The sequence below is a fragment of the Lagopus muta genome, chromosome 3, assembly GCF_023343835.1.
Source record: "Lagopus muta isolate bLagMut1 chromosome 3, bLagMut1 primary, whole genome shotgun sequence".
In the NCBI taxonomy this organism is placed as follows: domain Eukaryota; kingdom Metazoa; phylum Chordata; class Aves; order Galliformes; family Phasianidae; genus Lagopus; species Lagopus muta.
In genome coordinates, this window is record NC_064435.1 from 90,274,260 (window position 1) to 90,299,536 (window position 25,277).

The 25,277-nt window shown below is 41.8% G+C and overlaps 1 protein-coding gene across 7 annotated transcripts in view; it reads left to right on the plus strand.

The window, feature by feature from the left end:
- NFATC1 (nuclear factor of activated T cells 1) overlaps positions 1 to 25,277 on the plus strand; it is a 114,612-nt gene that overhangs the window by 64,803 nt on the left and 24,532 nt on the right. For 2 of the 7 annotated variants that reach the window (XM_048939060.1, XM_048939061.1), the window contains exons 7-9: positions 738 to 793; positions 2,245 to 2,377; positions 18,237 to 18,923. In XM_048939060.1, the coding sequence (XP_048795017.1) occupies positions 738 to 793; positions 2,245 to 2,377; positions 18,237 to 18,923 (876 nt within the window). Of the gene's footprint in view, positions 1 to 737; positions 794 to 2,244; positions 2,378 to 5,896; positions 7,499 to 18,236; positions 18,924 to 25,277 lie in introns of those variants that run through there. The other 5 variants (XM_048939062.1, XM_048939063.1, XM_048939065.1 and 2 more) reach the window with 5 other exon arrangements.

Genomic DNA, 25,277 nt, shown 5'->3' on the forward strand with positions numbered 1-25,277 from the left:
ACTTCTGTGTCAAGCACAGAAAAAGAGACCAGATGAAACCAATTTATTCCAATAGGCAGGTACTCAGTAGAAACTGATAGTTGTGGCTTAAATTCATTTTTGCTTGAAAATATGAATGCATTGAGTTAAGAGTACCCAACACACTACTCAAAACAGCTATGGCAAACTATAGGGTGGACCTCTTCAGGACCTATATGTTGCATAGAAGCTACATCTCCCTGTGCATTGTCTTGCTGTTTGTTCCAAGCAGCAAAAATATGTCAAGCCAGACTAGGATTATAATAAAATGAAATACTGGATGGCTGAGGAGCTTTCTTAATGCTATATTTTTGTTTTGTTTAATATTAATGTTGAACACGACTGACTGCATAGATAGTGGTCAAAAGAACTTACAGGTAACAGTATTTTTGCCAAAATGTTTGGGAAACTAACTTGTAGAAAAGTTTCACATACTGTTCAAATTAGTGACAGAACAACATCTCAGTGGCTTTCCCACATGACAGTGTGCTGTACTGTAGATTATGGTATGCTCCTAAGAGAATGCTAAATGGGATTCTGTAGCGGGTTACCCAGATGGCTTCCTGGTTGGGCAAAGCTTGGGATATGTGTTCTGAGAGCTTTTTTTCATATATGCAATGCCCCTTCCATCAAAGAGATCTTTTGAAAAGTCTTTCTTTTTTAGGCTTGGGAGAAGAAAAAAAGGACAGAACTAGATATCTTTTTCTTTTGTCTTTTAGATGGTCACCATGTGTGGGAAATGGAAGCCAAAACTGACAAAGAAATGTGCAAGCCAGTAAGTCTGCCTTAAATATTTTAACATCAAGATGAAAAACATATATTGCCTTCTCTAGCACTGTTACTAAAGAGGGATTTCCAAGGCTTTGGCAGTGTGTCTCCCCACTGAAACAGAACAAGTACTTGGGCCTCCCCTTCTGGAAATCTTTCTTTAATGGGAGCATGGAGTAAAAAGCCTTTACTGGAAGCTGTCCCAAAAGTAGAAGAGACCATTTGGAAAATATTTTTTCATTGCCCAGGATGGGCCAGCCCTGTCTGCTCATCTTCTGTCTTGCTGGGTTGGTTCTCCTCTCTGCTCCCAAAACAATTTCTGATCATTTTCCCTGGCTTTCCTATACCTTCAGCAGACGAAATCTGAGTCCTCTCACAGGAGATCAAACCCGGGGTTGGAGAACTGTGGCTCATTCAGCCGTGACTATAAATGGGAATTATGGCAACTATTTTACTTCTGTAGCAATATGCTATAGTTTGTTAGCTGTGAACCTACTGGAGACAGGCAGGCACACAATTTGAAAGACCTCATCTGAAAACAGGCCAAATGTTAAGATTACCATTCCCTTTTATTCCATCAAAGTGCAAGAGAGGTTTTGATGATCACAGCAGATTATGCTGTGCATTTGTGGAAGCTGATGCCCTAGAAGCCAAGTCTCCCCAGCCCCATGCTGGAGCACTTGTTTTATGACAGTGGAAGATCATCTGCATGATCTTCAGAGCTCCCTGGTGTAGAACAAGATGTTCTGGAAAGATCTCCCAGAAATTAGCATGCTTAAAACTTCCCAAGGTATTAGTTAAAAAAACACCAGATACATTTCATTTTGAAAAATGTAAATACTCGTATATTTACAAGTATATTTACAAGAATAATTGTATCCCTGTCCTAATTCTCCGTTCAAAGGAAGCAGGATATACAAAGGACAGCCTGCTATGCCAGCTGAGTGGTTGTTCTTTCTACTGCCATATTAGAGACCATAGCTTGATTTTGGGCCCAAATTTTTGTGTAAAGGAAAGAGCTGATGGCTAGTGAACCTGTAAAGACCTGAGCCATGCTACTATTTCATTTTTCCAATTATAAAACCCTTTTGTTTGGGTCATGTTTTGTTCAAGTGATTTTGAACTGCTTGACCTCACCTGTGCCTCCTTAGTGTGCAGATCAGTCTAAAGCCAAGTCCTTCACAGCATCTCACCCCCATATCAAGGGTGCCTGTCCTGCCCACCAGTGCTGGGTGCTTATGCTGGATGGCTCAGAGCTGGAAGGCGCTGTAGCCATTGTCCGCAAAAGGACACTGTGGGCAGCAGGAGGCAATCCCTGTGCATGAAACCCACCAGTTCCACGGGGAGAGTGCACTTCTCCTTGGGAGACCAGTCTTCTCAGATTTAACATATAAATACTATTGTACAGTTCATCTGCTTTAGTCACGCCCTGACTTTCTGATTTATTTGTATTTGCAGAATTCACTGGTGGTTGAGATACCACCTTTCCGCAATCAGAGAATTACCAGCCCTGTTCAGGTCAACTTCTATGTCTGCAATGGAAAGAGAAAGAGAAGCCAGTACCAGCTTTTCACCTATCTTCCTGCTAATGGTAATAAAATATGTTCCTTATTATCTATTAGTAAAAATAAGAGATAACAAGGGTTGCTTAGAAAAATACATGGCACTGATTATTCTTTAGTATCCTGAGTAACTTGCAGGCATACGTGACATTAAGAGTGAGGAAGAGACCACAAGGGTTGCCTTCCTCTCTACTGCCTGCCCAAGAGGCCTCTGCAGATTATTTTATTTTGTATTGGTATAAGAAGGAATCTTCTGCTTTTTGGAGCTAACAAATTCCTGCACAAACTGATGTGTACCCACAAACCATGAACCTGCTGAGTTTTCTGCTGGGATGCTGACACCCTTCAGTCTGACTTTTGGCCCCAGATGGTACACTGGATTTGAGTACTAGATCTGAATTTGCATCACACCATCATAGTGTGTTGGGCTGAGCTGGAGGTGGTGTGGGGATTCCTCAACAAGTCATTTTTTACACGGCTGTTTCTCTCAGGGTAGAAGTAGTGCTACGCACTGGTCCCACCCTAGGGCAGCAATGAAAAGTGTAGTGTGTATGGAGATCAGAGTGCTTTATAAAAATGCTTCATGCAGAAATGTTTAGAAACAAGTACGCCAATTTATTTTTGGAAGATTTTATTGGTAACGACAAAGTGACAATAAAATATTCATGCTAGCTGAATTCTAAGTAGGCTTGTATTACAGCAAATTTAGATTATTTCTTTTAATTTGAAATGGTTCTTATCTGAGAGCACTTTTTTTGAGAAAAGGGTGATGGTTTTGTTTTTGTTGTTCTGGAAGTGAGTGGAGTGAGAAAAATGATTGGGTTTTTGCTTTTTGTAGACGATGAAAATAGTCTCTGTCAGAGTAATTCCCACAAAACAATCCTTAGGTCATGCCACGTGGCTTGAAGAGACCTGCCAACTTTTTGCAGATGAAATCCCATAAAATGCATATTTAGAATTTCATCTGGTTAGTTTTCATACACTCCAGACTTTTATCAGGACTTTAAAATAAGAATACAAGAAACCTGACATGAGCAGCTGACTGCTTATTGCATACGTGCTGAGTAGTTATGCTTCACCGAACCAGCCTACTTATGCAAATTTCACCCTCAGTGGGTACATCTGTGTATATTTAAAGACTTCTCATTTCTTAAGTTGAAAAGAGTTGTTATTCTATTGCACGGCACTTTTCAACAACTAAAATCTGTTGCAAAGGCCAGAAGGTATTGCAATGCTACCCAGATTACCATCATAAGTATTTCAAATACATAGAAGCTTCTCACCTGGAAAAGACCTAAAGATCATCAAGTCCAGCCATCAACCTGTCATGCACAAAGGGCAGGACACCATCTAGAGAGGCCCAGACAAGCTTGAGCAGCGGGCTCAGGAGAATCTCATGGGGTTCAACAAATGCAAGTGCAAGGTCTGGCACCTGGACTGAGGCACTGATCCCCACTACCAGTAAAGTGGGGACAAAAGAGATGAGCACAGCCCTGTTGGAAAGGACTTGTGAGTCCTGGTGGATGGCAGGCTGGACATGAGCCAGCTGTATGCCCTCGCAGCCCAGAAAGCCAACTGTACCCTGGGTTGCATCAAAAGATGTGTGAGCAGCAGGTTGAGGGAGGTGATCCTGCCCCTCTGCTCTGTGCTGGTGAGGCCTCACCTGGAGTTCTGTGTCCACATGTGGAGTCATCAATACAGGAAAGGCATAGACCTGTTGGAATGCGTCCAGACTAGGGCCCAAAAGCGAGCCAAGGGATGGAACATCTCCCCTGTGAGGACAGGCTAAGAGAACTGGGTCTGTTCTGCCTTGGAGAAGAGAAGGCTCTGGGGGAACTAAAAGCAGCCTTTTGATATAAAGGGGGCTATAAGAAAGAAGGAGACAAACTCTGTAGCAGGGTCTGTTGTAGTAGGAGAAGGGGAAATGGTTTCAAAATAGAAGAAGGGAGATTTTGACTGGATATAGTGAATAAGTTATTTTACAGCAAGGGTGGTGAAGCACTGGCACAGGTTGCCCACAGAGGTGGTGAATGTCTGGTCTCTGGAGACATTTGAGGTCAGGCTGGACCAGGCTCTGAGCAACCTGATCTAGCAGTGGATGCCCCTGTTCATTGCAGAGGAATTGGACTAGATGGCTTTTAAAGGTCTCTTCTAACTCAAACAAGTGTATGATTCTATGATACTATGAAAGTTAAGCACCATCTTTCCTCTCCAGCATTTACACAAGACTTCTTTAATCATTTTATTCTAAACCATAGGAATAGTATTGCCTATTAGAGTTGGTTTAAGGTATCACCAATACGTGGTTGAAACATTTGATATTTCATTTGATGTGATGAGAATAGCTACCTAGTGATAGGCAACAGAGACCCAGCCTAGGCTTTATTCTGCAGACACCTTTAGTTATGGTAATTGTTGAAAACATGGGGAGTCATATTTAGCCTGCTGTACTGATTTGAATTCCTGTGAAATCTTTTCATTTCAGTGCAGAGAAACCTGAAGGAACAAATATAAAGCCAGAGCAGGGGAAATGGAAGCTAGTACTGGATAGCAAATTTAACTTTCCCTGTTCCTGTTTGGTTGCGCACTGACGCTGACATTCCCTTTCCGTATATGCATATGTGCACATAAATAGTTGAAAAATATCTTACATTCTTTACAAACTCTCATAACAGTGGTAAGACTGAATGTAATCATCAGAATCAGTAAATATTTATTTATTTATTTATTTATTTAGCTGTATTATGACTGGTTTTGCCCTGTGTTGGTAGTAATTGTTTCTATTGTGCCTCTTAAAGATGATGCAGTCGGCTTGACTGCATATTCAGGAATCAGTCACAATGACTAAAACAGTCTCTTGAGTTGTTGTGCTTTCAGCAATGATTTTTAGGCTATTCTGCTTTATTTGATTTCAGTTGCTATATCATTTTAAAGTTTCAAGGCATTATAAAAGAAACAAAGTTCTGCTCATTAAGAAAATGATATTTGAGTAAACCCCCACTGTGTGATCTGGGTACAAAAAATGAAGAGAAATAAGCAGTGTTTTTGTTCAGGTAACACTCTGACTCTTATTTAAATAAATTCCACAAATATAGGTGATGTAGTTTTTTGATGAGCAAATGTCAAAGCGGATCATCAGGTATAAAATGATTATAAACACATACAAAAAGATTTTAAACACATAGATGTTACCCTGTAAGCTTCTCATTCGGTGCTTTAGTTCAAGTGCTAACATTTAATTGCCTGCCATAATTCTGCAGGTTTTTCTGCATTGGGGATTTTGTCAAAACGGCATGATGCACATTAGATATATTTTACAGCCCAATTGAACTGTGCCAAAGCAAAATACCATGTATGGATGCATATAGCCCAGATATTGTGCAAACCCTGTGGCCACACTCCTGGAGTGGCTTTGTGCAAATGCAGGCAGTTGCAACCAGCAGGATGAACACATGTGAAGAGCTTAGGGACTCACTGTGTGGCTGCCACCCAGACTGCAGAGTGATAGTTTTGCTTTCCTGTAGCTCCTGTTTCTCCTCATTCCCTAGGAGAAAACAGCCAGTGGATCCAGGGACATGTGACGTCACTCATCCTACCCCCAGTGGATGGTCCTGGAGTGTCTCCTTGGAGTACAGCTCTGTGACACGCAGGCAGCACAAACTGCCCTCTCCAGCAGACTGTTATGGTTTCGCTGCCATAAGGCTTCTCCTGTGCTGCGGAGATATGGCAGGACTGCACTCAAACGTTTTGTAGAGCAGGAGCTTACTTGGTGAAAACAAGTTCCTGCATCAGAGAAAAGAAATATTCCATAAATGAAAATCTTGCTCCATAAATGAAAAGTTCCATAACTGAAAAGTTTCAAAACCAGAACAAAACATAGTAGAGGCTTCAAAAGTAAGAGACTAGGTCTGGGGAAGGGGCCAGCTTAAGTCTTTGGTTGGGGACAGACTGTAAACCTGAGTGCTTGCAATCCACTTTTCATTGAAATTTTGAATTACGGGTCCAGTTCTGCTGAATTTGAACTATCCCCAGTCCTGTATGTGCCTGTATTGTACATAAGTGGCTGCAGTATCATTTTTTTAGTAGTGTTTCACTATTATGCATCACAGAGCAATTGCGTTTCAGTTTTGTCCTGGCGCCTGCAAGCCTTATGTTCCCCAGGCCACTCCCCAGGCATGCCTGGCACAGAAATAAAAGTTGTTTCCTTACCATTCTGGCACAGGTGAATCCCCACAGCTCATCTGGTAAGTACTAATGTGTCTTGCACTGCCTCATCCCATTAGAATACGAGGAGCAAGGCTCAGAACCAGGCACTGCAGTCAGAAACCTGTGCAAAGCACGAAGTACGAATGCTTGGACATTCTACCTTAGAATCCCTCCAGTGCTGCAGCTCTGTGTTCTGTTGACTCTACTATGCACAGCAGAACATTTCAGAATGCCATTACTGAACTTGTAGAAAAATGCTGTTTTTTCCCTCATGTTTATGACTGTGTCATTTTTATTATGTGAACTGATCATGCTAATGGCATATATATGCCTCTCAAACAGGAGGAATATTCTTCTGAAATCACTAGGCTTAAGTGGTAGCATTTGAAGTATAACCAGAAGATGAAGAAGCACACAATCTGATATGTATGCTGTGGTTCCAAATCCTGGGCTTTCATCTGCTAAGAAAGCTGAAGGAGTTCTCCAGCACAGATGCAAGACTGCAGAAGATTTTAAATAATTCACTGAATGATAAGAGTTGAATCTCTGTTGGTTTGCTGTTTTTTTTTTAAGATATCTTTTAAGTAGGTACATCAAAACAGAGGAAACTTGTTCAAAAACTTATTTTTTGCAGATAGATGTTAATGCTCTCTATGATTCTGTTATCCGACAAATACTACGCAGATACTACAAAGAGGAGCAAACATAGAACAGTGTTCTTTGTATTTTATTCAGACAGATAGTGATGGTATTTGACAAAGCAAAGACAGGCTAGTTTGTCCAGGAAAAAATTAATACATGGGCAAAAAAGCGAGTTGATGTGTTTTGTTCACTGGAATGAAAAATTAGCTTTTGCAAAGTATAGAAGATAAAGTATTTCCAGTTTCTGTTTCTGTCAGGCTTCTTAATTTTCAAATCATTATTAAAAAAAATCAATCCACTACTTCTAGTATTTATTACAGTGGTGTTGCTTTGCTTGCAGTTTTTACTTTGATATGTGTTTTGCCATCTGTAGGGCCACATTTTCAAGAGCATAGCCTTTACTTTTACAACTAGCTTTTCTGAAACTTCTTTACTTCTGTGCCGGCAGCTCCATAAGCTGGGGTGAAATCTTACGTATGAAAGTCTGGCTGCTTAGACTAGGGGCTTGGTAGGAGCAGAGCTTCTCTGGATGCATGTGTGCTGAGCTGTGCCAAGAGTCTGCTTGTGGTGACTGGATGTGCCTTGTTATTGTTTGCCACCCAGCAGTGGGAAAGCAAAGAAAGTTCTTAGTGTGCTTCTGAAAATGGTGAGCAGTGCCCACTGCACATTTTTGTCAGCATCTTACTAACTTCCTGCCTCGGCTCTAAAATTATCTCTTGAGTGTGTTATAGATGAGATATTCAGCAGTTTTCTAGTGATTACATTTAGCAGATGTGCCTCTGTTTAACCTCACTTCTTCCGCCCACAGCTCACTTTCTAAGTGACAACACCACGTTGGTCACATTAGCAGAAAACAATAAAACGAGGATGCAAAGCATTGCTGCTCTAATGTGACAATGAGCACACATTTTTAGTGATCGTTTGCCGACACCTCTCAGCTCTGAGTATTTGCTCAATTATCATATCAAAGCTGGCAAAATTATTTAATTAGCCGCATCTTCAAAAATGCCATATGAAGGGGGTGGCTGGGGAAGGAAGGGGAAGCAGGGCTGGATTGTGAGAGGATCACAAGCTGCGGGATGTGGGACAGCCACTGCAAGGAGGAGTGCTTCTGTGCTGCAGTGAGGCAGGAGAAAGCATGAGGAGAGGAATGAGAAGGAATGGAGCAATGCTGCTGACCGAGGTGTGGGGCCCATGGGGCCAGGTGAACTACAGAGCGCGGTGGGGAGGAGTGGATGCCCACCACTGAGAACCCTGAGCAGCACAGGCACTGACCCTTCCTAGCATCTTGTAGCCAGACTGGCTGGAGCATGAAAATGAGGAAGTGAAAATGAGGAGCATGAAAGGAGGCGTGAAAGTGAGGAGGTGTGCATCACACGCAGACCTGGTTTGGATCTGCGCCGGACGAGCGGTGCAGCGGAGCCAGGCCTGAAGCCCTGGACCTGCTGCAAGTCCTTTTGTTGAGCCCAGGGAACAGCTGGATCACTGCAAAGCCTGCGCAGAGCAGGAAGGAAAGGGGGGGTTGGCCACGAGGGATTTATTTTTATTTTTTTTAAGGTGAAAATATGAATCATGGTTGCTCATTTTTACAGTATGTGCTGTTAAGTTTATTTCATTTTGGCTGCTAGATGACTGATTGCTACTTTTGACATTTAACAGAGAAACAAAACGCAGGCAAGATTTTGTCAGAGTCCTGTTTCCATTTAAGAGGATAGCTACATTCATCATCACCAGGCCCATCAGCCTTGCTACTCCATTCCAGCAGCAAAGCAAGGTCCATGGTGGCAGCGGAGGAGAGACATTTGCGTTCCCCTCATTCACTCCAGCATTACTCTGTCAAATACTTCTCCAGTTGCTCATTTTGAAGCTGCCCATGCTTTGTCTGGGTGATTGCCTGTCCTGACCGTCACAGGCAGAGCCCAGCCAGGTGCATCTGACCTGCAGATGCAGTCATCTTGATCCCTGACTAAAGATGAACTTTGCCTCTCTGTGGAAGACCAAGAAGGAGCTTTACCTGCTGTGATACCCCTGATAAGGGCAGGGCTGCCATTGAGTATGTCTGACATCAGACTTTGTCACAACCGAAACAATCACTCAGAATAGTTAAGTTCCAGCACATGAGGTCGTCTTCAGGCAGGACCCCCCCTTTTCAAATATTCCCCATCGTTCTGATTCATGGTTCTGATCGCCAAATCCCTCTGCAGGAGTGTTTTAGGGGATCCCTCCCTCACTCCCCAATGATTTTACATGTACACGTTAGCGAGCATCGGGCTTTAGGATCTTCCAATTAGCTTAAAAGCCAAAAGGTAAAACTGGTGTAAGGGAGAATTAGGTTTAGAATTACATGGGCAGGATTACCAGAGATGGCTATTTCTGTTCTCCTCAAGTGGCTGATCATCATAATTAATCTAGCCCAGTGATTGATCCTAAAGAGGGTATGGTTCACACTGTCGCTGTAGGTGAAATACATGGGAGCGATGTGTTTTCCCAGCTGCGGGAGGGACTGCATCACTCCCTGAAAACAAGGAGCGTGTCAGAGCCAAGATGGCTGAGGTCAGCCAGGCCCAAACTACTCTGCAGGAGAGCAAGAATGCTGAGCATGGGGCAAGAGCCAGTCCTCTGACCAGGCTGCACAGCATGGTCTGCGGGAGGAAAGCTGAGCAGGGCAGAAGTCCTTCAAGCCCCTCGCTGCTGGGCCCCCAAGTTCTGCGAGAGCTGAGGAGAGGCCTGGAAGCACAAAAACATTTATAGTATACAAAGTGAGTTTTGTGAGCCAGTTAACCAGAATTTGGGCAGTGAGGATGCCCTCCTGCCAGCATGTCCCCACAGTGCCTCCCACACAGCTGCTGGGGGACAGGAGCTGTTGAAATGCCTGGTTGCGTCCCACTGCTGCCTTTGCAGAACTCTGCCCACAGCCCCTGCCCTCCCTGCTTCATCTCCTTGTCAGGGGAGCAGAATCAATGCCAGCACTGGTGGTGTAACGCCATGCCATGTTGTCAAGCTGAAAAGATTTCGCTCCAGTGAATTTTAACATGCCTGGCAGAAATGACATATAAGTCTTCTGCCAGTGCAGTCAAGGTGTGTACTGTAAAAGCTCCAGCTTAAGGTGTTCCACGGGGCCAGGTATCGTGCTGGAGGAACAGCAGTAGGTCAGCCCATGTGGAACAGCATGGGAGAGCTGAGACTCCTGTCAGCAGGAATACAGCAGGTAGAAACTCTGGTGTTAGTCTTCCCTCATCATCTACACCCCTGCATCAAAGAGGAATATTTGCCATAAAGAGGTACAATCTTAAGAGATCTTGAGAAATCTCATCTTGTATCTAAAAGAGAAATCTAAATCAGTCGGGCATCTGGATTAAAACCCTGTTTTTCAAGCAGCATCCCAACAGGTCAAGCCATAATATCTCAACTGCAGCAGTTTCATACAGGCAAGGAGTCCAAAGAGATTCAAGAACAGCAGTACTTTGCCTTTAAAAAACAAATAGCAAGTAAAGTTGTAACTTCTTTCACAGGTCTTGCATTTTCTTTAGAGGAAGAAAAGATAATTTTACTTGATTCATTCTTTTCATCATTTTGGGATTAAATAAAAAAATAGAAAAGGAATAAGAATATCTCCCTTTTCTCTTGAAGGAAATCTAATGCATTTCTTGTCTTTTGTGCTAATGTAAGAATCAACTGCCCTGTACCTACCTTCCTCCCCTCCCACTTTGGTTTACAGTGTATACACCAAGTGTGCAAAATCTTCTGGTTCATAAATATGCATCGAACAGCCTAATAGTTTAACAGCTGTTGAAAAGCATTTGGTAATTGAGTTACCAGGAAAGAACTTTCTGATCAGATAATGGCACTGTCCAAGTTCATAGGCAGTCTTCCATGCACAAGGCTCCCATCTACCTGGATGCTATTACTGTATGAAACTATACACATGCATTTGTTCACATAAAAATACACACATGTAAAACCAAAGAGGACAGGCAGATCTGTAGGAGGCAGTTTTCCCAGTAAGCAGCAGAAAAGCTTGTCAGACTGCAGAGCCATGCTCCCTCCCTACAGCAGGCCAGTGAGTCTGAGAGCAGCACTGTGTGGCAGGGAACACAACAGGAGAAGCATCCCAGAGCAACATCACCCCACACCTCACCCTTCTGTGCTCCCACAGCACCGTGGTTCACTCACCAGCCTCTCTACTGCTGAGCCAGCTTGCCTTGCAGCAGAGGGGCTGGTGCTTGCATGCAGCAGGGCTGGCTGGATGCACAACACTGGTGCTAAGCAGCTAAACTCTGGCATTTGGTGAGGGGCAAGGTAGCAACAGGTGGTAGAGTGGGCACAGGCAGGTTGAGCCAGGGTGAGAGCTCAGTGCTTCCCCGTGTGCCACTTGCTCACTGAGAAAGTGCATCTTTCTGTCAGATAATGTAGAAGAAGATTTAATGAACTACCTGTGCTAAGAAAAGATTTCCTTCTGTTATTTCTCACATTTCCTTCAGATAATTTTATAAACTTCCCGGTGTTAGGTATAATGATGTATATTTGTGCTTTTTTGATGGTAAAGTTTTTAAAATCTTTAATTTGGCCTCATTGAAAACCCCATTTTGTCTAGGCAAAGTAAGACAGGACATCCAACTCATGTATTTCAAGCAGGAAGAGCAGTAGTGTGGCTTGGCCAATGCTCTTCTGGAGAGGCAGAACATGCTCCCAGAGTAGCACAGAGCTAAAATGCCCAGGAGATCTCACCCATGAGACCTTCTATAGCTCCATCCCTGCAACCACACACAGGGAATAAGGCCACAGTTGCGTGATCAGTGTGTGATAACTCAGTGAAGGTCTGTGGGATGTTTGTTAACGTACGATCAGGGAAGGGTGAGTGAATTCAGATACTTACATAGAAAAAACCTGAAAATGCACACATCCTGCCTACAGGTCTCTTTGTTTCTGACACACTGTGCACTGGCTTTATTAACTAAAAAACAAAGGTCTCATACTCGCTTGACCTTCATAAAATATTTTGATTGAATTGATGCCTAGGGAAATACATCCAGTTCACAGACAGTATCTGCAAAGACCCTCACAGGGGCTGCCCCAGAAGATCCCTGAGTCTGAACGTCCAGTCCTCCATCACTGAGATTGCCAGGGCTGCAGACAAGTTGGCAGGCTCTGCTGGGCTACTGCTGCTCTGATGCTGCAGAACAAGGAGATTATAGTTTCTGAGGTACCCAGCCCATTGCCTCTCCCCAGCAGCAGACCAGAATCAGAACATGGAGTGAGGTCTTTTCTCCACTTAAGCCAATGTTGCCAAAACTGCCAAGATTTTGTCTTGCACAAATCCAGAGCATTTAAGATGCACGTGGAGATGTGCATGCCTTCAGTCAGCCAGTAGCAGAGGAACAGTAGCATTTGTGTTAACTGAAGCAGCTTCTTCTGAGGGAACATCTGCTTGTTAGTCAAGAGGATGTACTGCCTCCATAAAAACTGACTTACAAAGGAAGTTTGTGGGGGCAGAAATGGCAGTTCAGATCTCAGCTCAATAGTAGAGATTTGGACCATCTAATTCTTTGATGCTCTTTCGAAGCCTTGTCCCAAATTCTTAGCAATCATGAGATATTTATTGCAGAATTTGAAGAAATGCACGATGAAAAAAGTAGTGTTCTGATTTTTGTGTGCTAACTGAAATCCTTACCTTCAGAGATAATCACAGTCTGCAGCGTGAAAAGTGACTACTCTGTTTGATAGGTTCAGTCAAACCGAGGGCAAAACAAATGTGCTATAGTGCCATAAATGCCTGCATTGATAATACTACATGGAAACAGGGATTTGTTAGTTTAATGTTAATCAGGACAAACATCTGTTTAATTTATATGGTTATGTTTTCTCAGTTCGCATATTTTAATAGCACCCCCCCAAAAAAATTTAAAAACCCATCTGGACTGCCAAAGCATGAAAGCAAATGGGCTTGTTAGAATTGTCAAAAATATATGTAATTTATATTCAAGCACTTTCTGACTCCATTTACTGAATGTCCATGATTTATTATTTTTCTTCGAGGCTTGATATATTAGCATTTTACCTGCTAGAAAAGCCTTTCATTTAAACACGAGCTTGAAGAACTGGCTGAAATATTTTTCTCACATTCAGACCCAAACAGAGGGCCATTGTCTTCAGCCTGGTGCCCCGGTATGATGTCATAACCCTGGTCTCTCTGAGTAAGAATTGGAGGTAGCTTTGATTTATAGCTGGGTCTGCTGCCAACACGCGGTTCTTAGAACTTCATATTAAATTAGATGACATAATGACACAAGTCCAGAGCCTAAGAAGGCATTATTGAACCATTTAAAACCAATTAGCACAGATTAAGTCGCTTATGAGACTAATTTAGAACTTTGAGCTCTGTCTTATTTTAATATTCAAAATTGAGGAAAATTTAAAATCATCTGTCATCTGACCTTATGCATTATGAAGTAAGAAGCATTTCAAAATTAACTGTACCAGCCAAGTTTACAGACATTTTTCCTGTTTATAGCAAGGGCCTGATTCTTCAATTGGGTCTCTGAAATGAATGGCATTCTTTTGAGTATGAGTTTATGTAGAAACTGTGCATTGTCCTTCTGTTTGCATATTCACCAATTCTGACATCATCGCTGAAATTTATTATTGGCAAATCTCGGGCGAATTCAGTCACAATTCTTCATTCTAGTCAGCTGAGAGTCTGCGAAACTGGGTGTTATCTCTGCACCACAGCATAGCTTTAAGACAGAAAGCTTATGGTCGTTTGTTATGGCTCTACTGAATCGTAGAAATAGTTGAGTTTCTTCTAAAAGTGCTTGCAGATCCTGAGCAGCTGTGGGGCTCTCACTTAAGTGCCAGCCCAGGCCTGCCGTGTGACTACAGCGGCTCTTTGAGCTGGCAGTTTCTTACCAAGTCATTTAAGATGATGACTAATTTGAAGTCTTTGAGCTATATGTTAGTCACGCTACTAATGTTGTCTGTTCCATATTAATTCTGAGAAAATTAATGGTGCTCTGTGTATCACATCACATCATGTGTGAAGTGCATCACTTCTGCAGGTGAGTGACAGTGCAAATGTGAGTGACATGTGCTTTGTGGCACTTAGTGTACTGTGCTTCCAAAGGGATGTGTTTGAGAATGAAAACACTTCTAGCTCAGATCTGTAAAGGTGTGCAGTCAGTCAAACATGAGTCAGTAGGAAAGTGGTAACGCTAAGCCAATGATGGCTGTAATTGTTCCTGCCTGCTTGGAAGGAACCCACCCAATTCCACCTAGGGGAAGATGCTGTGATAGCTCAGGTGGACTTGTGAGGGCTGTATCCACATTTGCTCCAACTATTCCCCCAGCTAAGGTTCTCAGCCTCCACAAAGGGAGTGAGGTGGGGAACAGTGGCATTTCTGTTGCCCGTAAGTTAAGTAATAGTTATTCATGTGAAATACAGTAGATAAAGTCTGCTCAGAAGGGAAAGTGTTAGGATCTTACATTTCTGCTAATGTACACAGCTTTGAATGCTTGATTCCAGATCATCTGTGTCATTAGTAATGGTTTCTACAGGGAAAAAATGTCCTGCAGAGCCTTCTTTTGCTAACTGGTACCTCATAAAGACGTTTGCACTCTTCTGAAGCGTAGTGAGTTGCTGCTGTGCCAGCATGGTATGATCCCTACGTTCACTCTAAAGTGTTGTCTACACAAACTTCAAAGCAATGAAAAGCCAGATACAAACCCGTTTGCCATTTCAGAATTAATACTTTTGTTGTTGTTGTTTTTCAGAGCAGTACTTAGTCTAGCAAAAGAAACCAATCCTGAAAAACACAAAAAAGGGTAATGGAGACAGTTTGACTGAGTTGGCTCACACTGCTCTAAGCCTAGCTGCAGGCAGTATCTGTTTACAGACACTTACTTCAAGGTGCATGAAATAACTGAGTTCAAGATTATCTGTTCAGAGCAATACAAGAGGACAAGGTAAACTGATGTCAAATGAAATGTTCCCCTTTGTTCCCCCTACCAAAGTACTGTCAGAGACCAAGCTATTGTGACTTACTGTGGCCAGTGCCTGTAATCAATGCCAGTCTCTGTTTTGCCTCTGAACTTACACAACTTACTTTTGGTTACTGTCACCACCTTCAGGAGTTTGGGGACTAATAGGTCTGGAATAGCCCCTGTTGCACATAATTGCCTTGTGCAGAGTAGGACTTAGCGGTTGTGGACCATTGCTTGTGGCAGCTGTATTCAGAGTAGTGAGATAAGAAAACGATGTACAGAATTTTGGTGTTCACAATCATTCATTTGACTCCATGGCACTGGTTTTTCATATAGAAAAATACCAAAAGTGCAGTGACAAAAAGTGTCTGGTGAGCCAAGTGCCAGAGATGTGAAGGGCTACAACGAAAACCAGCCTGAGATCAGGAACCATAAAGCCTCCTCCCTCCAGCCCTGTGTGCCACCAGGGCTATAATCCTTCCCTGGGTTATAACAAGTCAGACAGCACCAGGGTTTATTGCAGTTGAATTGCCAGTGGTTGAGCTCGGAATTATTTAGCACAGGTGTTTCTATAACAGTGATATATTGGGAAAATTCAGTGTTCAACAACCATCATATTTCCAGCTGTGCTGTGGTTAGTGCTAGTACAGTGAACCTAATATAAAACATATGAGAATATTTGCTAGCTCAGGAACTTGTTAAAGGTATTTTCTTACAATATCTGTGCTGCTATATTTATCTAGGTGCGTTTCTTTGGTCTCGCGTTTTCATAAAGGGTGTGATACTGGTTTCATAAAGCTGTCTCCAAGCCTGGATTCTGCTTCTCTGTAACCAAGTGTATTAGTAGTGGTGCTAGCCAGTGTACAGCATGCAAGCAGATGAAAACAAGATTATGAGGAATCCAATGACAGTCCATTATCCTTAGTACGTTCATCCTGAGTGGCACCTTTGCATTTGAGACATATAGAGACATGTTTTTACTAGGGGTGATGGAAATCTTGAAACAACTGTTGCAAGCGTTTGTATATAAAAGAACATAAAAGGACAAAACTTAACAAGAGCCTGGGGGGCTGTAAAACAAGGGTAGTGAACTGCATCCACCAGCAGCAAAATTTGTGAGTGTTAGAAAAGATATTTTAGGTACACATGCTCACACATACATTTTGATGGGTTGAAAAGACTAATACACGAATACAGAAACAAATGATTGGAGAATATAAGGGCGGCTCTGAAAGCAATGCCTCCTATTTTATTAGGTTGGCTTATGACGTCAGAGGTGGATGGTGGTATGGCAGCACAGGGTGAACCTTCCTGACAGTATTCCATTGCATTTTGTTGCCGTGTGACAGATGGCAGCAGAGGGTCGGTCTGACAAAATGGCATTTGACCTGGAAGTGCACATGAAGCAAAGGTGTGTCACTGAAGTCCTCCATGAGGAAAAAATTTGCACCCTTTGACGTTCATCAACACTTGCTGTATGTTTATAGAGACCAAGCAATAGATGCAAAAACAATGAGGTGGGGGGTGATGCATTTCGGCAGTGGTGACAGCAACAGTGGGTCACCTCTGCTGGTGCAGATTTTTATGAGCACAGCACACAGGATCGTGTTATGACTAGTGAAAATGCACAGCTAACAGTGATGACTATGTTTAAAAAGCATTTTGTAGCAGAGAATTTGCTCTATCAAATATTGTTATTGTGCTTTTTGTACCTGCTGTAGATCCATGGAAATAAATAGGAGGCATTGCTTTCAGAGTGACCTACGGACAAGGATGTTAGTAAAAAACATGCATATAAAGACACAGAAACACTCATGACAAGCATGTGCTCTGAGCTGAGGTGTAGAAACATGTTTCATTAGTAACTTTGTGCCACAACAGGTTTGTTATCCTAGTATTCTAACAGACATTCTCTGGTGTCACCATACATTTCCAACATCCACTTAAGCTATGGCTGTTCCATGAATCTCTTGAGAAAGAAGATTAAATGCCATGAGGCATCCAAAGTCAGTTGTAGTTTCATCTGACTAGAAGAAATGCATCTACATACTGACTTGGCCCTATTGTTTATAATTTTCCTGACAGAGAAAGTAGGCATCTTTTACCTATGAACTGCATCTGTTATGGGAGAAGCAGGAAATGCACCTCTCTGGTTTGAGACAGATAGCTGATGTGAAAAAGGCACGTTGATTTAAGGAAGATCTTTCCTCTGACTTGAGAAAGCAGCTCTGTATTTTTCATGACTGGATTGATACTCACTGAGTCATTCTGTCCATGAGCTGGTGCCATTTCAAGACGTGGTTTAACAGCTCAATTAGGACCTCTTTTGAGACTGCAGATAGAGCAAGCAGAGATGTAGAACAGGAATCAGTATTTCTTGGTATCCAGAGACTGAGTTAACACCTTTTAGGAGCTGGCATTAGGGACTTGGATCCAACTTAGAATCACAAAAAGTTGGATGTGACTTCTTGAGTATTTTACACTCATTTGTTGTTTAGCAAGATTGCGTACAATAGTGTAAAAACTAAACAAGTCAAATTCTACTCCTTCAAAAATATCTTTATAATTGAAAATTTACTGTACGTAGTACTTTGTCTTTTAACTTTGCAGTTTTGCTTTTGCTAAACTCTGAAGCTCCATTTCTACCTTATTATGCACCAGTTTACCAAATGGGCAGACATTTGTCAAATGGGCCATCGGTAGCCGTAGAAATGCAGTAGTATGTCCAAGTTAAAATTCTTGCTTTGATTACTACAAATACATGGAGCCCTTGGGTCCAAAGCTTCCACTGAAGCACAGCTATTTGCAAATAGATTTTTATAGCACATTAGTGCTGGAGGAGAGTCCAAAGAAAATAGTCCTTTTCAATATTAGAACCAGCTGTGACTTTCTTGTGCTGATGACTCATTCATTTTTTTTTTATAGGGTGGGAGAACTAGGCAAAAGACACACAGAGTCTTATTCAAGACGTTGTTTGTTTTGCAAAGGGTATCCTAGCCACAAGCCAACTTGATCATACCAATATGCAGCTCATGTTTATTTAAAACTTTTTTCTTTTAACAGTTCCAATTATAAAAACAGAACCCACAGATGACTATGAGCCTGCTCAAACCTGTGGACCAATGAACCAAGGCTTAAGCCCTCTCTCTAAACCATACTACAACCAGCAGATCATGATGCCCCCTGATCCTGGTTCGTGCCTCATGGCTGGCTTCGCCTCCTGTCAGCAGAGGAACACGGTGATGTCACCCTCTCCCAGCGCAAGCCCCAAGCTGCACGACCTTTCATCCTCTCCTTACAAGTGCATCCCCAACCCAGGCCACAGTCACCTCGGACTTCAGCAGCCCGCTGGAGGTGTCCCCACCATACAGGAAGTGCCAAGGTCTATAGTTGTGCACCCAAGCTCCCCCGAGCAGTCATCTCACATCATGCTGCAGCCGCAGGTGAGTCAACATCTGAGCAGTAGCTGTCCCCTTGGTTATCAACAAACACTCTATCCCAACAGTCCCTCTTCTCCAGTTCCATCTGTTACCCAAGAGCCAACCTATTTGCAGTCCTGCAGTCCAACTCACTCATCCATAATGGGTCAACAGCAGCAGCAACTGCCGAAGGTTCACAGAAATGAGTCTCCAACAACCCAACCACTGTCATTGCCAGAGTTGCATGAGGAAAGTAATCATAATTTGGCCCCTATTCCTGTAACGATCAAGCGAGAACCTGAGGAATTGGACCAGATGTACCTGGATGATGGTAAGTCTTCCAGAGCGTAGAGGTTTGCATTCAACCATGTTGCTCTATCAGTGAGTTCCCTTAACTTCCTCCTCCTTTTGAATTCGGGTGGAAAAAAAAAGTATAATTAACAGCCTGGTGGAATTATGCTGAGTTTGCTCGGTTTGTTTCTATATGGAAAAAGGTTCTCAGTTTCACTTGTAATAATGAAACCATATTATCTAAGCCTTTAATGCTATCAGTTACCATAGAGCTGGCTGCATGACCAACAGCTACACTGCAATAATCTTAACTATATGGTCTTGGCTTATGCCTATGTCAGTGACTCATGAAACTGCAGCGAAAACATATTTAACATTGTTCTGTCCATAATGAAGTAAAATTTCTGATACACAAATCTTCTCACTGGAACTAAATGATAAACTGCTCTCCTTCAGTTGTGAAAATTTAAATAAAAAATAGTGACACATCTTTCAGCATAACTTTTCAGTCTGGTGGCATCTGATATTACTTCTTTTTCTTCCATTCTTATTCTTGTTGAGGACTTGCTGCTGCTTTTTCCTTTTTCTTTTCTTGTAAGATTTTCTATGCATATATATTCTACATGCACCACTGAAATATTAAAATGCTGCGATGAACTTGTCAGACTCCAGCTTCCGAAGATTTATTAGCTGAGCATAATAAAAGGGGTAATCTGGAATTTGATTATGTGACCTCACTGAACTGTGATTTAGCACATGCTGCTAAGTATCCCAGAAGTATTCTGAACCCTCACCTTAATGCAGTACGTGAGTTCCCTTCCAATAGCCATATAACTTTATATAACATGCCATGCCATGCTATTTGAAAAAGAAATGCCTTTGAAATGGCTGCATTGGAACCAATTAGTGCCAAGGAACCTCTGAATGCAACTGTCTTTCAGGGAGAATTTAAAGACAGTTCATTGCAAAAGCAAACAAACAAACAAAAAAAATTATTTTAAACAGCATGATACTCACTGAATTAGGATTATAAATGATTGTTTTGGAGCTTGAGGAGCAGTCTTTTGATTTTTGACTCTGGGAAAATCATTTTTTGCAACAGAAGTTGTTATTGATTACATGATAGACAGCTGTGAGGAATTTCCCTAATTAGGAATTCAGTTCGCTGAAGTTTTGCCCAACACTTATTTGACACAGTGTTATCTTCATGTACTGTACATTTTTCACCACATATCTGCACAGTGAGGAGTAAAATTTTCAACAAACCAAACAAGAAGTGGACACAAACCAGAACAGAAAATCGTGCCCAGATTTTGGTTTTGAGAGAAACTGGAAGTTATTTCGGTAAAGCTAGTCTACAGCTGTCTTTCTAGAAGAGCACAAAGAATGGATAGTCTTTCTGCCTTACCTCTCCAAAATCCAGCAAGCACTTTTGTCACAGCATTACCAAGTCCGCCTTTGTCTCATCTCTGCAGAGGAACTGGACTGCAGCTCAGATGTGGAGAGCAGAGCTTATCAACCCTATCTACTTCAGGTCTCTCCTGAAGGATCAAGGAGCTTTGATCTGGAATGGAAGCATTAATTTTTTTAGCAACATTCGTTCTTTCTGACAAAGCATAAGTGGCTTAATCTTTACCCATTTCTGTTCCGTTCTCTCTTCCGGACACACATGCATACCAGTCATCTGACAGACAGAAGTAATTGTAGAAACCACCATGCACATCTGCACTGATACTTAAAGCTGGCTTTGAGGATCTATTCAGCTCACTAAATTCAGATACACTGCCCTTTGGCATCCATCAGGTTACCAAAATCATTCCATGGCTGACCACAAGAACTGTAAGCCAAGAAAATAATGTGTAGATGTAACAGGGCAACGATGTATAATAGAAGGTAGAATAATGTATGTTATTTCAAAAAATCAAGCAACAGCAGTTCGCTCTATGGGTAAGCAGAAATGGTAACTAGAGGACCTACCTTTTCTGTGACTAAACTGATGTTTAGGTCTGTCACAGATTAGTGCAGCCTTGTCCACATGAGCTTACTGTTACTCGTCTGTGCCCTATCTCACTGCGTAAAGAAAAGGCCATCTGCTCTGTGCCTTGCCTTTGATGATGTCAGGAAAAGAGTACTACTGTCTTCTTGTTCATCATTGGGTCTGAGACAGGAACTGTGCAGCAGAGGAGCTGGAGGCTGGAACCACATCCTGTGGGATACGTGCTGGTCAGGACACTGACATACCTCAGACACAGCACAGAAGCACAAAACTGTATGTCAGGCTCAAAGCCGGTTTACATCTATGCATTCATGGAGGCAACCTAAGAACAACCTGTGCAGATACTGTTTTCACATTACAATTGATGTGATTAACTTATAGGCTCTCCATGGTCAGGGTTGCATCAGTCCATCTAGGCCACATGCTCTTGCTGCTTCCTTTGAGTAATATCAATTAATTATGTAGCAGCAGAACAGGCTAATAGAAAATTATCTCTACAAGAATAGCAAAATCTACACAGTTTTCCATTGGATCAGCTCACTGAACTGCGTTTGGTGGGTGCAGTCCATCAGATGTGCAGGAAGCCTTTTGCAGTAGGACCACACTGGGTGGCAGACTGGGTGGTAGTCTAGAGTGTGCAAGACTTGCAGCCACATCTGATGTCATTTTATCTTCCCCAGCAAATATCTATCTAATCGGCTCATCCTGTCTCAGCAAAAAAATCCCCATATCATGCTCACCCCCTACTTATGAAAGGCTGATGTCTTGCCTTCCTGACACAGTCTCAGTTTGGCCACTGTGGGGACTGCCTAGAAACTTATGTGATTGCACTTGGTGTCCCAGTAGCTGATGTTCAGTGAGATATGCACCCCATGTGTGCAGTGCCTTTGTGCCTGGGGCTGTCTCATTCAGACCTCTGGTACTAATTGTGGAATAAGGCACTGTTCAGAGGGAGAATGGATTTTACATGTGCCTGATTTTTTTTTAAAGCATCACCATTTGTTTGTTGTTCAATTGTATTCATCTTTAAATTACATAGCCTAATTTAAATTACTTTTAGTTTTTCTAAATATTTGTACCTGATGTCAATATGAGAGCTAGAGCGATGTCAGATGTACTTCACTGCTTTCCTTTCCTTCCATATTACTCTATCAACTCTTTCCCTCAACCTTAAGGTAGGTTAAAAGTAATGCAGTGTTGAGGTGACACTAAAAATTAAATTTGCAAAGCTTAATTCCATAAATAAATAAACATTCGTAGTGTCTTGTAACTACTTCATACCTCCAGTTTTACTTGAAGGTACTTATGAAAAGTGTGAGATACAGACATCTGACATACTTATGGGACTACTGGACAAATGAAATCTAACTGGCTATGCCAGGTGATATTTGGTAAAGTTTTGGTTGCTTGTTTTCCTAGAAAAAAAAAATCTGGAGAGGTTTAATTTATGTAACTAATATATATGTAGCAATTTTGGAACAGGTATAAACAGAAATTTTTTGGTTTCAGTTTATGGGATCAAAGCAATACTCATTCTTTGTGGTCTGGAGTAACTCCAAATATAGACCATCTATACTGGAGTGTAAAGATGGAAAAAAGCAGTCAGTGAGTATATGTATAATATATATCCTGTACATAACACTTCTCTGCTTCTGTAATGGTGGGCAGCTGAACTGATATAAAGGGAGCACCCAAAGAGATTTCCATTTTGGCAAGTAAGCTTTGGTCTTGGCAATCTTGTTTTAAATCAAAATCCACAGTAGCCACCTGGGTTACTCATTAAATGTGCTGTCCATTTCAATATGTGCATATATGATTCAAAATGTATAACAGATTTCAAACTCACCCCATAAAGTGATACCTGATATATTATGGCTACGCTCTTGATATTGAAAACTATCTGGCTTGTATACCAGCACTCATTTCAAATAATTATGAGTTCAACCTCCAAACAAAGATTATGGCTGACTTCTGCTGCTGCATTCACAGCAAGATTTGATGTGCTGTTTAAAAGCATGGTCTGATGAAGGAGCTGAAATGTGACATTTATGCCTTGTGCTGTTCCTCTTCTGGTTCTTTGCAATAGAAGAGATGTTGTCTCCTGTCCTCCCTGCCAGGAGTTCTCACAGCAGCCTGCAGCACACTGCAGCACCCTGGCAGACCACTCCAGTGCTAACACTGTCTCCACGTGCCTATGTTGTCCTTGCTCTAGGCAGCACAGATTACATGATTTTCCCCTTACAAATCCAACCCAGGAGCAGTGCTGGGTGTGTAGGGTGGTAGAGCCCATGGAAAATCCTTAGGCAGACAGGCAGTCAGACTTGTCTACCTGCAGGACATCTTCAGTACAGATACATGCAGATAATTGCTTTTAAGACTCAACATTTTGGGTGGGAGGGAATCAATGAGTCTAAAGTGCTGTACAGCCTTTGGAGGGACAAAGCAGAATTCACACTGCCAAAAGAGACAGTCAGTTTGGGGAAAGTGTGAGCTGATGAGAGCTCTCCCTAGTCCCTGGAACCATCATTATCTCAATTTGTATCTTTAAATATTAAAGATTTACCTTAATTTGTATCTCACTTTTGAGTAGCTCCTCTCACTAGCCCTCTAACAGGGACCTGGGTCAAAAGCTGTGACAGTCTGTTTCTGAAATAACACTACTTCTTTTCTGTTGTCTGGGGAAACTCAAATAATTTTCCCAAATTTTGATTACTTTTCTTAGTGGTAGAAGAAATTCCAAGCCAAAAGTGGTGGAGCTGTGTTCACACAGCTTTCAGGATGTTCAGGCAGCTTGGGGACCAGCCAGCCTCACAACAGGGGATGCTAAAGGTGACTTGAAATCATCTACCTTATCCCCATTTCCCTTTCCTGGATCTAGTGTAGTCTGGGTGTAACACAGAATCTCCAAATCTTTTTATTTCACCAGGATGGAGAGTTCAATTAGGTATGTTAATGCCAAGAAACATTTTTCAGGTTGTAACTGGCACTCCCAAAAGCTATGGCATTTTTACCTGCAGCAGAATGATACTCAATTGTGAAATTATTTCCTGCCATTAGAAACATCAAAGAAATTCATTTTCATTACAGATGAAAATGAAGCTATTTCTAAAAAGCTAGTGGGAAACACATTGGTACCAACAGGAAAAAGGTGTATTATTTATGTTCTCAGCAGATATCAAGGTACGTGCTTTGATCTGAACTTGCTATATGAGTGCATAAAACTTTACAAAGGCAATTTTTAATGAAAAGTGAAACAGCAACCTGGAGGATTCTTTAATGAAGGTACATTTGAGTTAAGAAGCTGAAGAAGGCCTCGGCTTCTTCAACTTCTACCCAATTTTGAGATGAAGTCCCAGCCATTTGAAGGCAGCAGCAAGCTACCACTGACTGTACTGGGACCAGAATTTCACTCTCAGTTTAAAAACTCTTTTCCAGAATGCCCCAGGTCCCATGTAAATGCCAGAGCTGGAATAACAATATCTGAAAGACAGATCGCTTGTCTGAAGTTTTGTTTATTAAGTCAGCCTCCTCCACTCCACACAGACACATTCGTAACAGTCGCTATCCTGATCTTCACTTGATCTGAACTATAAATCTTCATGTAGATAGATGGATATACATAAACCATAAACGAAGATATCTGATGTTTATATACACGGCTAACAGAAAGTATCAAAACCATATCATCCTCTTTTTTAAAACAAGGAGGCTTTTGTTCTTGTGATTGTCTTTGCACAGCTGTGAGTTTTATAGTGCTGTGCCAATGAATGCACTCATTGCAACTTTTATTTTACTCTGAAAAGGTAAATTGGGAGCATTAAGCCCCCAATAAGTATGTAAAAGTGGCAAAACCACAGGTAAAGTGTTACTGAAAGCTGCAGCCCTGCCAGTCATTTCATTTTAAACATGACTCTTTTAAAAATAACTTTTGCAGTAAAAGCTGTAACTCCTGGACGTAATATGAGCTATTGCTAATGTCATTCCCATGAATTGCTTACAGAGTGTTGAACTGTTAGATGTCTGACAAGTCCATATATCTCCTATACTGTATATATGAAATTTTTTTGCCTCTAGACCATATGTTCTTCTTTTTCTTTTCCTTATTATTCCTCTGTATTCTTCAAATGCGCGTGGTTTGGTGATATAGTTTATTTGAACAGGAACTATAGCAGACAGAATTATTCTTTTGCTGAAATGTATCCTTTTTCATACATCTCAGCGTCATGATTAAAGTGATTGGCTCTTAAGGCATTAAGTTTAGTCTGCTGCTGCCACAATTATGCTTTTGAAAACTCCTGAGCGCACTCTGTGATTTTCAGTAGTCCAGATGTCATTAGAGCAACATGCAGGTAGTCTGCAAAGTCCAGTAACACTGTCTACACTTCAGTCTGGCTTGTG